Genomic DNA, 14,477 nt, shown 5'->3' with positions numbered 1-14,477 from the left:
CCCAGCTCCTCACACGCCCTCTCGCCCTCTACTCCCTTACACTGGCCCCGTCCAAGGCCCCCTTAGTCTTTCCCATCCATCAGCAGTGACAGGCCTAAGACCAAGCCAAGGAGGATAGCCAGCCAGCCACTGTCCGGGGATCATAATGATCAAGCTGTCTTTTTAGTAGTAGTTATAATTTACACTCAGTGTAGCACTGGAGGTCATTCTCAATGACATGGCCAAGGATTTCTGGTCCTAGTGATCCTTAAGTCACTGCTCTACTCTGATTAAATTCACTAATAATTTATAGATCTAATAGCAGTCAAGGAATACAGGCATCAGTCTCAGTGCGTGCTAGTGAAGGATGACATGTCCCTGGCTCTCAGCTGGGCCCATGTGGAAGACTAACCTGTGCCCTTCTGATCCAGCCTGCCAACCTGGATTGCTGCCTGCTGCTGTGACTTGAAAGCAACTACCCCACCCCCTGAGCTCCACACGTCGGACTCCTCCTACAGCTGCCTGGCTTCCCTCCCTCACTTTCTTTTTTTCCCATGTTATTTAATAATGGCATTGATTTCTCATTATTCATTGTGTCAAAAAAGAGCACATGCAAGAATCACGCTTGGTTCTTGTAAAAGGAGAGAACATTAAAAAGAAAAAGGGGAGAATACTTGGCTATAGTGGTACACTGCCACTGCCAAAAAATCTTATCGTTGTTGGGTATACTTGAAACTAAATGAGGAGAAATCATCCAGGACTGTCACGTTGTTATGCAAAGGGTTACGGCAAAATATGAAATTACTAATTGCCTTTGGATCTATAAAAGAAGACATTTCAAAGCAGATCTGCTTAGTCCTTCTGCGTTAAAACCCACGCCTTTAATTGTGTTTAATTTATTAGAATGTTCCAACCCCAACTCTGTTAAATGAAAACACATTTGTCTGTAGCCATCTGTAGGAGCTCTACAAGTATAGGGACTCCCTTCAACCGCCACCCCTAGCCACCCAACCCAATCTCTTCATTTTCTAACTAAATTGGAATTTTGTTTTCACTGGTAAACAATTAGACAGAAAACAGATGTCATTGGCCATATTTGAAAGCAACTTATCTCCTTGGTGAATTAACTTTGCATGAAAGAGTGGGGGAGATGGAGAGAAGATTAAAATATATGTGTCAAAGCTGCCATTAAAATGCCGGACCATGCATTCAATTATTTTAATTATCATTACCTTAGTTCAGTGGAAATTAACATTCCCCGACATGCTTTGAGGTTTGTTCTAAAAATAGGTCAAGAGAGCCATAGACTTGAGTGGAGACTTATGTGATTGACCTAAAGTAACGATTTAGCCGTCTTTAAGTCCAAATATATTGTATCAGAAGTGACCTCAGACATTTGGGCCATTCTGAGCTCTAAAAAAAGGGAAAATGCAAGACATGGAGGAAATGGCTTCTGGAATGAATTAAAGGATCCATAAGGAAAGTGCTGGCAATTTCCAGAGCCTGTCACATCCTCTAAGAAATGAGACAACACAGAGATCACACATACATGACCAGTGGGGAAACACTGAAGGCAAGGCTTCTCTCGACTTATAATCAACGGCAGTCAATCACACACACCAAAACATGAAAATAAGGCGTATGTCGGTGAAAGTACCATGGCATGTGAGTATATACAGTATATTCAAACACTTCAGTGACTACACGTTGGTCGCTTGATGTCGATTACCAACAAGATCGGCCTTCCTTAAATAAATATTATGCTTTGAGAATTGGGTGGACAGATCCTACGCCACTGCTGTGCCTTGCATCTCTACAAAAACCAGAAGCGACTAATCAAATGAAAAATAGAATATAAAAGCTGATTGTGGCTCATTATATCTTAATGTTTTCGGCATGTCTATGGTGTAAGCAAGGAGTTAGTTTTTCTCTTACTCCCCAACCGCAGTCCTACGCTCGATGTATAATGATCACGCTTTAAGAATTTGCTCAATGGAATCAACAGAGCCACATGGGACAAATAAAATGTGTTTGATGCCAAGGCCAAGTGCTCCAACAATTCAGAAATGTCATGATCACAAAACGTTGAGCCTCTGAGTTGGTCCTATGGGAGGCAAAGGGTGCAGCCCATTTAGAGTGGTGCTACTCCACCTTTCATCTCTGGCTGAATGAGGCGTTGCATCCATCATTCCATTAACACTGCTCTAACAGGCTCCCAGTCACCCTCCGGATGACAGCGGGGACATGGGACATGTGGACTGACCAAAAAGCTTTGATGTAAGCCTGACCACCATACAAAACACAGACCTATAAGTAGACACCCAAAAATGCCTTTGAGCACACACTAAGTTTGCAAGCGCTTCCTTCAACAGCATGTTTGACACAACACACACATGCATGCACAGAGAGAGAGAAATGTTCCAATCTGGTGAAATTGTTACTGTCAAGCCATGCTGCTGTCTCCGGCTTTGACTGTATTGACAGGTATATTGCAGATAAAAGAAAGATTTCTGGCAGTGTGTGTGTGTGTGTGTGTGTGTGTGTGTGTGTGTGTGTGTGTGTGTGTGTGTGTGTGTGTGTGTGTGTGTGTGTGTGTGTGGCATAACATGTGTGTAACATAGATGTATGCATTGAAAAATGGAGACAGAAAGCATGAGTATTCTAGATTTGAGATGTGAGTAAACTAAAAGGGTTAAGAGACAAATGAAGAGTGGGAAAGAAAACAAGCAAGAAACAAAGAACATTAAACACAGAAGAGGGGAAAAAAGAGGAGAGTATTGAGGCAGTGATGAGAAGGAGTGCAGGCCTCCACTGCTCCACATCTGCTGGAGATATATCCAGTGCTTCTGGGAGTCAGCCCCCCGCCTCCCTTTCACCTTCATCTTCTTTCTCTCTCCCCCTCTTTCAGCTTCCTTTTGGTCTTCTGGTTTGTGTTCAGATCAGGTTTTAATATTCCACAATATGTACTGTCTTTATGAGCCATTGCTTTGCTGAAATAATATGCTCTCTAAATCAAAGTAATAGTCTGAGGCTGTGCACTAAATAGAATAAACCAGGGTTCCTAAAAATATCTGTCTATGTCTGTAAGGCTGTAAAGGGTGGAAATACAACGTTGCTTTTAAAATCTACTCTTATGTCATTGCAACTTGCCGGAAATTTATTCAACAACTGTCCTAACATTTATCAAACCGTGAGTTGCCTATGAAATGTAAGCTTTTCCCTGCTTTACATTTTCAATTTATAGCAGTGTCTTAGCACTCTGTTCATAGCAATGTGACAGTGATTGACTGGGTGACATTCAAACAGCAATAGAATGGAATTCCTGGTTAGGGGTGACCTCCCAAATCCATTGTCTATTAAACGTACTTATCTTCTTACTTCACGTCCCTCTAAGGTACAGCTGTATCTTCTCCTCACAGTCTGAAACCACCTGAGGCCCGCTGTATCTCCATCTCAGCGCTGACATGTTTAAGGCCCAGGGGCCTGATATGATTCAGGTTTTGGGGGTTTACGCAAGTCAAGGCCACACGAAGAATCTCTGCTGCTCTGTATTAAAAGTGATGTACAGTTGTGACTCTGAAGACAACCACTATTGTTTTTGCATTGTCACCCCTGGCTTCTCCTGTATCCGCTGTTGAGCGGGAGGGGGTTGCGGGACAACAGTCTAGACGATTGTACTTTGAGAGACTCGGGAGCAGTTGAAGGCCCTGACATAAGAGAGACTGTCAAGGACATGCACAATGTATCAATCTTCCCTGGGAGCCAAGTACAGCTGCCCTATAGGAGAAGCAGTTGCAGTTGCAGGTGGGGAGCAAAGGTTAGTGATGACATACTGATAGTCAAGGCCTCATTCACAGAAACCACTAGAGGAGCAAATTTAGTTTGAAAGAACACTGGAGACCATGCTGTATAGAGAAGGACATACCTGGCTACTGCTGTAGATACATGAGATGCACTGAATTGTAGGCAGTCTAACTAAATCCAGAACTACAGCACTATGAGCTTTTTTTTTTTTTTGAGTTTTTTGGAAGAGCTACTGAATAATCCCACACCCTACTTTCAAACACACATGCATCCACCCACACACTCTCAAACAGACACTAGAAATATAATCTGCGGTTTAAGGATGCAATCAAAAACTGCAACCTGACATCAGTGCAGCCTTCAACAGCAATACTCGAGCGGTAAGCTGTTGTTAGCCAGCTCAGCCCAGCGCTGACAGAGACTAACTGCTGTTTAGAGAACCCATGCTGCCTGTAAAGAGACGCCGAGATGCCAACCCAGCTTCAAGGATACTGGAGTGGAAAACACTTATAGGCTTTACTAAACAAATAACTGAAAGGGGGCATTGCGTGACATTATAGGAGGAAGGAAAATATGACGACCTAAACAAACCGAGACTCTTGCATTAGATCACCAATAATTGAGATGGAATATGGACTACCAGTGCCTGTCACAAGTCCAAACACCACAACCACGACCGGAAAACTTGTTCAAAAAATTATATATCAACGCGTGGTAAATTGTGATTTCAAAAATACACAGGTTGAGTAAGAAATTGTACCACAGAGCCATGTACAATGATAGATGCAGTAGAAAGAGAGAGGAGAGGAGTAGGGGAGGAGGAGAGGAGGGGGGAGAGGAGAGGAGGAGAGAGGAGAGAGGAGAGGAGATTAGAGAGATATAGATGGATAGACCACGGATAGGAGAGTTTCTTATCACGAGATATATCGCTATCTCTCTCAGAGCATCTATCGCTATCTCTCTCTCTCTCTCATCTCTCTCTCTTATCTGCTCTCCCCTTCTCTCTCTCTTCTCTTTTTCTCTCCCTCTCTCTCTCCTCTCTACTCCTCTCTCTCTCTCTTCTCTCTCTCTCGCTCTCTCTATCTCTCTCCCTGATCTCGTTCTTTTCTTCTCTTTTCTTCTCTCTTCTCGCTCTCTCTCTTTTCTTCTCTCCCTTCCTTCTCTTTTCTTCTCTCCTTTTCTCTCTCTCTTTCTCTCTCTTCTCGCTTTCTTTCTCTTCTCTCTTCTTTCTTCTCTTTCTCTTCTTCTCTCTTCTCTCTCTCTCTGCTTCTCTCTCTTCTCGTTCTCTCTCCTTCTCTCTCGCTCGCTTACTTTGCTGAGGAGAGAGGAGAGGAGTTCTACCTGAGTTCCTGCAATCGTCTTCTTGCTGAGGGACTTGAACAGAAAACGCCAGCAGGTCCGGAGCCAGCAAAGATTCAGGCTTGCGAATCTCATTTAGCCAGCGGCTCATATGGAGTTCTTTGGTGTCAGATGGGCCTTGAATCAGAGGAACCAGCTTCTCCTTAACCCCCTCTCCCGAACCTAAGAGACAAAGTGAGAGTTAAGGCTAACTAATAATGCAGTCTTGAATGCTTCACAGATTACAAAACAAAATACCTTTCATTTGAATCTCTTTGTGTCGAGTTATTTTCAAAGTTGAAATGTAGAAAATTAATCAGTGAAACTGAAATATCGAGATTACCGTTTTACCTACACTGCAACAGTCTTTTTCTGATTGTACACTGATATGTAAACTGCATTTTAGTATCTTAGACAAAAAGGAGAAAAAAAATACACAAAATATTAAAGACACTTAAGACTCACATTAACATGTGCAGAGACTCGTATGCCTTAAGGCTTATAATAATTTAGTAACTATATTAAAATCCAACATTTGACAGAAATTAAAGCAATCTGTCAATCAATAGTTTGTTTACTTCAAAGTAAAATGACATAACCAAAAGACACCATATCATCAATTTTGAAACATTTTTGCAAAAATGACTCATTATGTGCACATTATTTTATGCATCCCTGTAGATATTGATTTAGAAATTAAACAATGTATTGCACATGCGTTTTTTTCTTTGTATTTCTATATTGACAGCTGCAATAGATCTTATAATCTGCCTGACATCATGTGTTCAGTTTGACCTTGTGAACTCTGTGCTATGACACTAGCTCCAATAACATCCTTGCCATCAAAGACATGGCCAGAGCCCAATGACAGCGCCCCAGGAGAAAAACAGCAACTGAATCACATAGCTGGAAAGAAATCAAGATAAAGATTGAGCGGGAGAAAGACAGAGTGAAGTGAAGTGTATAAAATATAAGTTAAAGAAAGTAAAAGAAGAGTCTAGTCGGTCTCACTCTCTCCCTCCTACACAGGCAGTAAAGTTTTAACAGGGCACAGCTGCACACACCTGGGGTCCTGGCGCACACTTTTACAGCTCCCACGGTTCCCGAGGCGCATTTCACCGTCGCACGGCTGCAGAACTTCAGCTCCAGGTTTTGGACCGAGCCCTCGAGAGTCGGTGACGGGCCCGGAGACTTCACACCTAATAAAAAAAATAAAGAAAAGTGAAAATGAAGTGCAGTCCGGCAGGTTTAAACACCGCTGCCGTGGCTTCGTTAAACACTTGATTGGCCTTTAATTGGTCTTGACCCCTTTCTTTCCCTCTCTGTCTTTCCCAAAGTTCTGAGAAGCCAGGTGTTCTTGAACACATATCACCAACACCAGGAGTGTGTTGCGTTTAGCTAAGCTCTGGCAGGGATACTAGTGGTGCCCCAAGGTTAACCTGTTGGTGTGATACCATACCATGATAAATATGTCAAACAAAAACACATTTATATATTATAGAAAGCTGTAAAAGTTTGTTGAAACATAGCTATAAGCTATAAAGCTATAATCTAAATAATACATTTAAATAATGTATGATACTCTCTTATCAGCACTTTCTTGGTTTTGCTACAATCTATGCCAGTCCCTCGTATTTTTATTTTATTATTTAAAGTTTTATTTCTATGTGGATATTTATCTGTGAGTACAAGCTGACAGGGTCTGAAAATGCACAAGTGGTATATTTTATTTGTGTGTTCATCCCTCAGGATTTAGAAAGCTTGCTGTGAAAACATTTACAGTACGAAGGATTTTGGATACACTACAGCACTGCCCAACATCACAGCCATATTGTTTTTGATAAGTGCCCAGGAAGAATATAAAAAAAGAGATTAAATTGTCAAGTGCTTTTTCTAAATGTTTTACAAGTTGCCAGTAAATCTACGGAGTTGAATGACTTGAACATTTTAAGTTAAATAACAGACTATTAGGAGTATGAGTAATAGGCCAATATAAAGGATATATCTTTCCAAAACAATATCCAATACAGTAACGCCAGTATCCAGCTTAGTGTCAACTACAACTCACCTAACGCCAGCATTACATCACAGGAGCCTCAAATGCTCTTCACTCTGTGATTATTTCTGTTAATGGCAGCAGTGTAGAAGAATCTTCTGTCTGTCATTTATCCTAAATGAAACAGTTTGCACTGTGGGAAGGAGTGGGGGAAGATTACATACTCGCCATTATGATATGTCAATGTTATTCCTATGGTGAGAGGCTATTTCAAACACATAACAAGAGGAGGAGGGAGGAATATCTGGATGGCTAAAAGATACTGTGGAGTTTAGGGAGTTCTGTGCCAAACAGCCTGTTGAGAGAGGAGAGGAGGATCCATCCATCACATGCTGCATTCTTCCTGTGAGCTGGAACTGTCGGAGGGAGTCACATTAAATTCTTACATCACCTGTTCCAATAAGGCTTTACTTCTCAGAATAATCCCCTCTTACAAGTGATAGCACTTCATTTCCTACAAGTGTCCACAGCACTTTCTGACTGAGTTTATAACTTAGTGGGGCTTTTTTTGTCAAATTGTGGCCCAATGACTCTAAGATCAAAGGTCAGAAAGGAAAAAACCAACAGCAAAGAGAAACTCAAATATAAACACAAATGAACATGGATTGGATTCCAGAGGTTTAATGCCTAGCGGTGAGTGAGAAGGTTTTGCATTATTAAGGCACAGATGAGTGGTGCTACCAAAGAGGCTATGAGGCTATGAAAGTACAGCAGGTCATTTTGTGGCAACAGTTCCTGAAGCTTCCAGAAATGGGAAAGATTATTTTCATCCACGTCCACTTGCTCTGACTTTTTATCTAACGTGTTTTATTATTATATTATATTATCTGTTAAATAAACTCTTCTTACTCTCCGTCTATCTTTCCCCCCTTTCTCTGTCTGTTTTAATTCAAATTACTACTGTTAAAATGTTTTACTTACTTATAGGTAATCCAAAACCTGTACTCTGCATGAACAAAGATAACTTGGGTTGTTTTACACCAAAATTAGAAAATAGTATTTTTGTTTGCAGTTGTTAAAGTCAATCAACTAATAGTTCAAAGGTAGTTTTAATGCAAAACAGCAGGCAGTGTGGACGTGGATAGGATTCAAGTAGACACCTATACACACAGCACATTTAACCAAGAGAATTACTGGCAATTGCTAAAATCCCTAACCACTGACTTCCCTTCTCTTCCTCTCTCAGACAAATTACCCAGCAACCTCTTCACCTGCTGTCCGAGAGGCCCTCTATCAGCCCAGAGGGAAGATGGGGATGTTAATAACCCTCCCTCTGTCTCCCTGCTTGTCACTTAATATATATATGCAGGTCAAACAGAGCAGTGCAGTGTGTCCCTCTGTGGCTTTAGTTACTTGCTTCCCTATCAGCTTCCTTTGTCCATAGGACAGATGTTCTACATGAAGTGTTATTTCATCTCGAAGCCAAACAAGCAATGGCCCTGCCATTCTAAAACAGAGCTATACTGCATGTTGTACGCATAGATATCATGTCTTTTTTAAGTTATTGGTAAAACCCTACGTTAAAATTGTATAATTAATAAACAAACAAATGACACTATTGTCAAAAATACATCAAGATTACAAGGGGTCCTTCCCACTCTTGCATTGCTATGAGTGTGAAACATGTATGTGCAAACTCACGCTCACGCAGTAGGCTTCCCTTCCTGGAAACATATAGCTTACATACATTTGCCATAAAAGTATTGCAGCAGACATTTGGCTATATTATTGACTGTGACTCAGTGAACCTAAAAACACATGACCCATCTACCCTGAAAGAACCGAACATCGTAGAGAATGGATATCCAGATCCAGTGAACATTTGGCCTTTTTCAAAACAGTACTGAAGGAAAAATGACTGCAACAGTGATGAGTAGGCCTCCACACAGACTGACTGTTCCCTTGAGTCTTCATTCTTCCAAAAGATGGAGATGTTAAAAGTGCAAGCCAATCTGGAACACAACTGGGGCCGTTCCCTCTACTCTATTTACTCTTTGATAAATGGAACTAGGGGTATCACTATCCCACATTGCCCACGTAGATGTCCTAAAGGGCACGGTGCACCTGCTGGGGTGGTGGTTGTTGCGTGGGGGGGCTCTGGACAATGTTTTGTCCAGCTGTTAGACTATAAAAAAGTGGAGTACACAGGAAGAGGAAAAACACAAGCGTTGGTAGTTTGTCGACTTAACAGTGGTATTCAGTTTGGTTTATGTGTGTAAGACGCATTAGTGTGTGTATTACAGCCAGACATGTGTGTTTCTGTGTGTGACTGAGTGAATGAGTGAGTGAATGTGTGTGGTGCTGTAACTCTTCAAGCAAAGGCAGGTGCAAGTAGTACATAAACACACAGCTAGGGGCCAGAGGCTACGGCACTCCATCAAACGCTGTAAGGGCAACCGTGGGCAGCTGGATTTGCCATCCTGAAGGCTGAGGAGAGTGTGGAAAACACGAAGGGAAGAAGGGATGGAAAGTCAGTTAAGAAATACTAAGGGATAGAGAGAAAAAGAAAGAAAGAATAGATTAAAAAAAGAGAAAGCACAGACGGATAGGGCAATATGGGATATGAAGGCTGCTTTTTTGCTTCTGCATACCTCAATAGTTGGCGTGCACATGTCTCAGAATGTCTGTGAGTGTGTATGTGTGTGTGCAAGACATCTGCAGACTTGCCATGTTTTACACATTCCAACATGTCCTGCTCTCACTGCTTTGAGGAATGGTATGGGAAAGTTGTCTGCTCACACTGCTAGGCCAGGCAAAGCTACATTTTAAAACAAGAAGCAAAGTGTTTGTATTAGCCTACATTTACAAAACCCTTGTGATAATATTAAGCAACTTTGATTTCTGATGCTATGAAAAGGTTGTTTTTTTTAGCGAATAAGCCAGGACATTCACATGGGAACACTGAAATGTTATAAGATGAAGAAGAGGAAGGCAGAAGTCCTCCTCTCATTGTGAAGTTTTGTATGTATGTTCTTGAACTTTAGAAAGCATCCAGAGGAGCCATTAAAAGCTGATGAGGACACCGAAACTGTCTCTATTACTGGAGGAAATGGTTGATGCATACTACAAGACACAAAAAACAAATATAGAAAGAGAAGGAAGTACAGCATGTGCTAAAACAGCTATTAAAGCTGTGATATGATTCAAGTTATTACACCTCCACTCACAAATTTACATTATAGTCAAGAGTGAAGATTTACCCTACTTTTCGGAAAACCAGTCCCTGGCACGTATCAATGCATTAGGTATCAGCTTTATATGCGATGACGATCAGCTGACAAGAGGATGTACAATATCGCCAAACCATAATGGGCATGTAGTCAAAGACAGACAGAGAAGGAAAGAGATCTAAAGTACTAAAAGCTCCAACTCTGGCAATGGGCCCACAGCAGCTACGGGGCTGACAGAAAAAGAGGTAGACATAGACAAGTTGGGTAGACCAAAAGCAGCCAGCTGAGCCATTAAGTGCTGATGCAGAAACAATAACTGTCTCTCCTAAGTCAGGAAGGGCTGAAGTAGAAGTAGTAAGTAGGAGCAGGAGGTCTTCTGGCACCTTGCCCAGTACTGACACACACAGCAAAAATACAGACACATGCAGAAAGAGTGAGACCGGAAAACAGACCAGGTGAACCAGTAGTCGTTTGTCCTGCAGTTACAGCTGAGACGAGAGCCGCTTTGGCAATCAGCAAACACAAGTCTGCTCTGCAGGGGAGACTCATCACTTTTAACAAAATCTTATTTGTGTACTACCAGAAATTGGTATAGGAATGTTGTAAATGGGTAGCCCACCAAGTAGAGCGGGTGCCCATGAACTAAGGGGAGTTCAGGTGGCCCTAAACTTGCATTGTATGGTATTTGCTGGAGAACTTCACTTAACACACAGAAAGAGATGCATTTTACATTTCGAGTAGCAACAGCAATTGCTAGTTGTCAGGAACTGGGCAGTTTACAGTGATAGCTACCATTGCTAAGAAACCACACAAAATAACTGAGGCTTTGGGTTATTTTAGTACGCAAAAACCCTCCCTGAACATTCAGTTCTTCTACACCTACATATACACATATTCTAACATAAGAACCTTCACACTGCAGCTGGGTGGACAGACAGAAAGCTGAGTAAGAGGCAAGCAAACAAGACACACACACACACACACACACACACACACACACACACACACACACACACACACACACACACACAATGTGGCAGCACTGGGTAGAGGTTATAGTGGCGGGGTATGCAAGTGGTGCTCACTGCCTATAACAGTCGTGGTATTAAGACAGTGATGGGGTGTAAGTGCTGGTGGTAGCGGAGGCTGGGGGTCTAATTTCCATGATTACCATCCCCTCCAGGTGCTGCTTGCCTTTCCGTCTGCCCACTAAAGCAGTGACACATGTTCTCTGCACATTCAAACCTTGGTTCTCTCTGCCACCGAATTACCACAATTAAGAAATCTTCATGCGGAAGCAATTTGGCCAACACTAATGGGCCTAGGCAGTTGGATTTGGGAGACAGAGGGGGGAGGAGAAGGGCTCTGATGCAGAGCAAAACCGAGCAAAAGAGTTATAGAACAAGTGAGAAAGATGAGAGAATAAGAGTAAAAGGGGAGAGACAGATGTGCGAAGAGTGATAGAGAAACATGCGCTGTGACATAGAGGATTCCCACAATGCCACTTGTGAAGAGATGATTAGTCCGTGGTCAGATAGGCCATTAAAACACAGTTCTGGATGAGAGGGCCTGCCTCTCAATATCCCATATCCCCAGCCTAATGCTGCCCTGACAAATTTGGTTAGCATAAGAAACAGGGGCATTCTGACTTTGAAGTAGCAGCCAGGATGGAATGCCAGTGTGGTTCCACCATGAGAGAGATGCTCGAAACTACAGACCGCAGCTAATGACTCTAAACCAGCCCCTCCGTCACTGAAACGTAACTCTGGATTACTGCTTTCTCTCTGACTCTCAAGATCTCTGTGTACAACTTACACTTGCTCTTTTTCTCAGGCTTTCTCCTCTTCTCATCTATTCCCATCTAAGAGAAACAGAGCAGAGAGTTCATGTTGATCAATAATCCACTGAGATCAATATTTATGGATCAGCTTGGCAGAGTCTGACTGTGTCTGTGTGTGGTGGTAGCCAAGACGTGACTGGGGTTTTGGTGCAGCTAAGGCACTTCAATGGGAGTTACAGTGGAAATTTATGGCCTTGTGACGTGGAGCTATGTGCTCAGTCGGCACTAGTCACTACCCTTAGATGGGACGGTTGGCTCCCAGCAGGGAGCCAGCTCCGCAGACACTACCAGATGACATAAATACAAACAGATTTATTTGGGGCTGTCATTGATTCGGGGTTTAGTTATATTCAGAGCAGTCTGCTGTGGGTGCTTTAAAGCCCATTCAACTTACAGTGCATTTTGTTTCATGTCTCAGCGATGCGCTTTATGTGTGTGTGTGAACTTTTTAACATGTTAGACAGTTATTAAGCTACTTAATTACTGTTAAGAACTGTTCATATAATTACTTATTAAGTACTGCTATATGTAGTGTATTCCTTATGATTCTTAGTCTTCACACCATTATTTACTTTAGAATGAAAACAAAGGCTTGAATGAGTCTCTCCTGTAATGTATTTAAAGCCTTCACTGTAATATAGAATACAACAATGTATACCTTGCTATAACTGTACTCTGTACACCTAGACTTGTCCTAGGTCTGTTTAATTCATTATCTATTGATGACGGGGTGGTGATGGCCTAGTGTTCTAGTGGTATTGCTTCCAAATACACCAGATCAATACCAGGGCTGCCACCATTGTGCCCCTGAGCAAGATATTTAACCCCAAGCTGCTCCAGGGAGACTGTCCCTGTAGTTAGTTCACTGTAAGTCGCTCTGGATAAGAGCGTCTGCTAAATGACCTGTAATGACACATTGTAGGGGTCTACCAGTCTTTACCATGGCAACGTTGCATAAACCACAACTACAGGGGGATTTCACATCATATTTCACTTAACCCTTCACGGGGGAGAGTCGGGAGTCGAGTGTTCCAGCTCTAAAGGACGGAAGTTTAAATCTACAAAACTCTGATCTAACCAACAAACAGCCAAGTTTCTAAAAAGCATGATAAATCTTTAAGATCAACTACAAATGTAAGTGCTGCTAAACTGTGCCAATTGTATATTGGATTAAGTGGTAAGTGGAAAGATGTCTCTGACAAACCATCAATGATTCATATAAGATAGCAAAAATAAAAAGTTGGAAATGAAACTTCGACTTCCAGACCGTGTACTGGGATCATCCATGTCCGCCAACATGCCTGGAATCACATTTTATTTCCCATGACAGAAAAGTGGGCTACTATTTAAACAGAGGAGAGAAAATCCTTGGCACACTCTCAGAAGACTTCTAATTTCTTTTAAATATCATCTTTCGCCAGAAGCCAGCGGATGGTGTGAGGAAAAGGGGAATGATGAATGAAGAATCTGGGTGAAGATTGACAAGCCTGATGTTCCCTGAGGATAATTTTGAAGTCAACAACCAAGAGGGGGAGATGTGTGTGTGTGTATGTATGTGTATGTATGTACTGTGTGTATATATAGATGGATAGATGTATAAAGCTGTTTGGTGGAAATTGACTGGAGATGTTGTTTAATGGAGGGGCAGACCTCTAGCACTTTATGTTCCTCTCATCCCATTAAATATATAAATATCCATGTAATCTAATGTCCAATTGTGGTAAAACACAACACAACAAACTTCTGTTTTGCATTGACTCCATTAGCTTCTTTCATTAGCTCTGGACTGAAGTGAGCAACAGAGAAAGATCAGAAAGCTTCAGAAAGACAAAAGAAAGGACGGCCTGAGTCTGGATTGACTTAAAACATCATCACAATCTGCCAGGAGTGGAGCGAGGGTAGTCTGTAGCTCATTGAAGTTTTCATTGACAAGAACCGTCTCAAGTTCCATCCAAGACTTATTTATCGGTTCTCTGATGCTGACACAACGTGTTTTTAATGTCAGAAATAAGGTTGCGTATAGATGAAAAAGCCCACTTTCTTTCTTTTCCCTCCTGCTTTCTTCCTGCCCTGATGTCAATCCGTGAAGCAGACAAGTAGACAGGCAGAAATTTCTCTCAAACCAATAAGTTACCTCTTCAAAGAAGTATGGATACGTGAGTGAGGGCCCAGGCCATGCTAAAACAGACATCTCAGGGTTTTCATTAAGCTTCCCAATCTCTTGACTGACATTTGTGACAACCACAGACCATGAAAAAAGGCTCATGTCCTTCCTTCTTTCACTATTATT

The 14,477-nt window shown here is 42.0% G+C and overlaps 1 protein-coding gene across 13 annotated transcripts in view; it reads right to left on the bottom strand.

The window, feature by feature from the left end:
- Nucleotides 1-14,477, bottom strand: part of vps13b (vacuolar protein sorting 13 homolog B) — a 315,620-nt gene that overhangs the window by 222,119 nt on the left and 79,024 nt on the right. For 11 of the 13 annotated variants that reach the window (XR_003833763.1, XM_029452593.1, XM_029452596.1 and 8 more), the window contains exons 18-19: nucleotides 6,186-6,320; nucleotides 5,125-5,304 (exon numbers count right to left, since the gene is read on the bottom strand). Coding sequence is in view for 11 of the 13 variants with exons in the window: in XM_029452593.1 (XP_029308453.1) it covers nucleotides 5,125-5,304; nucleotides 6,186-6,320 (315 nt within the window). In the remaining 2 variants the exon portion in view is untranslated. Of the gene's footprint in view, nucleotides 1-5,124; nucleotides 5,305-6,185; nucleotides 6,321-7,189; nucleotides 7,534-14,477 lie in introns of those variants that run through there. The other 2 variants (XR_003833764.1, XM_029452603.1) reach the window with 2 other exon arrangements.

The sequence above is a fragment of the Cottoperca gobio genome, chromosome 16 (assembly GCF_900634415.1).
Source record: "Cottoperca gobio chromosome 16, fCotGob3.1, whole genome shotgun sequence".
NCBI lineage: Eukaryota > Metazoa > Chordata > Actinopteri > Perciformes > Bovichtidae > Cottoperca > Cottoperca gobio.
Note: the sequence above shows the minus strand (reverse complement) of the source record. Positions and strands in the feature narration are given on the sequence as shown.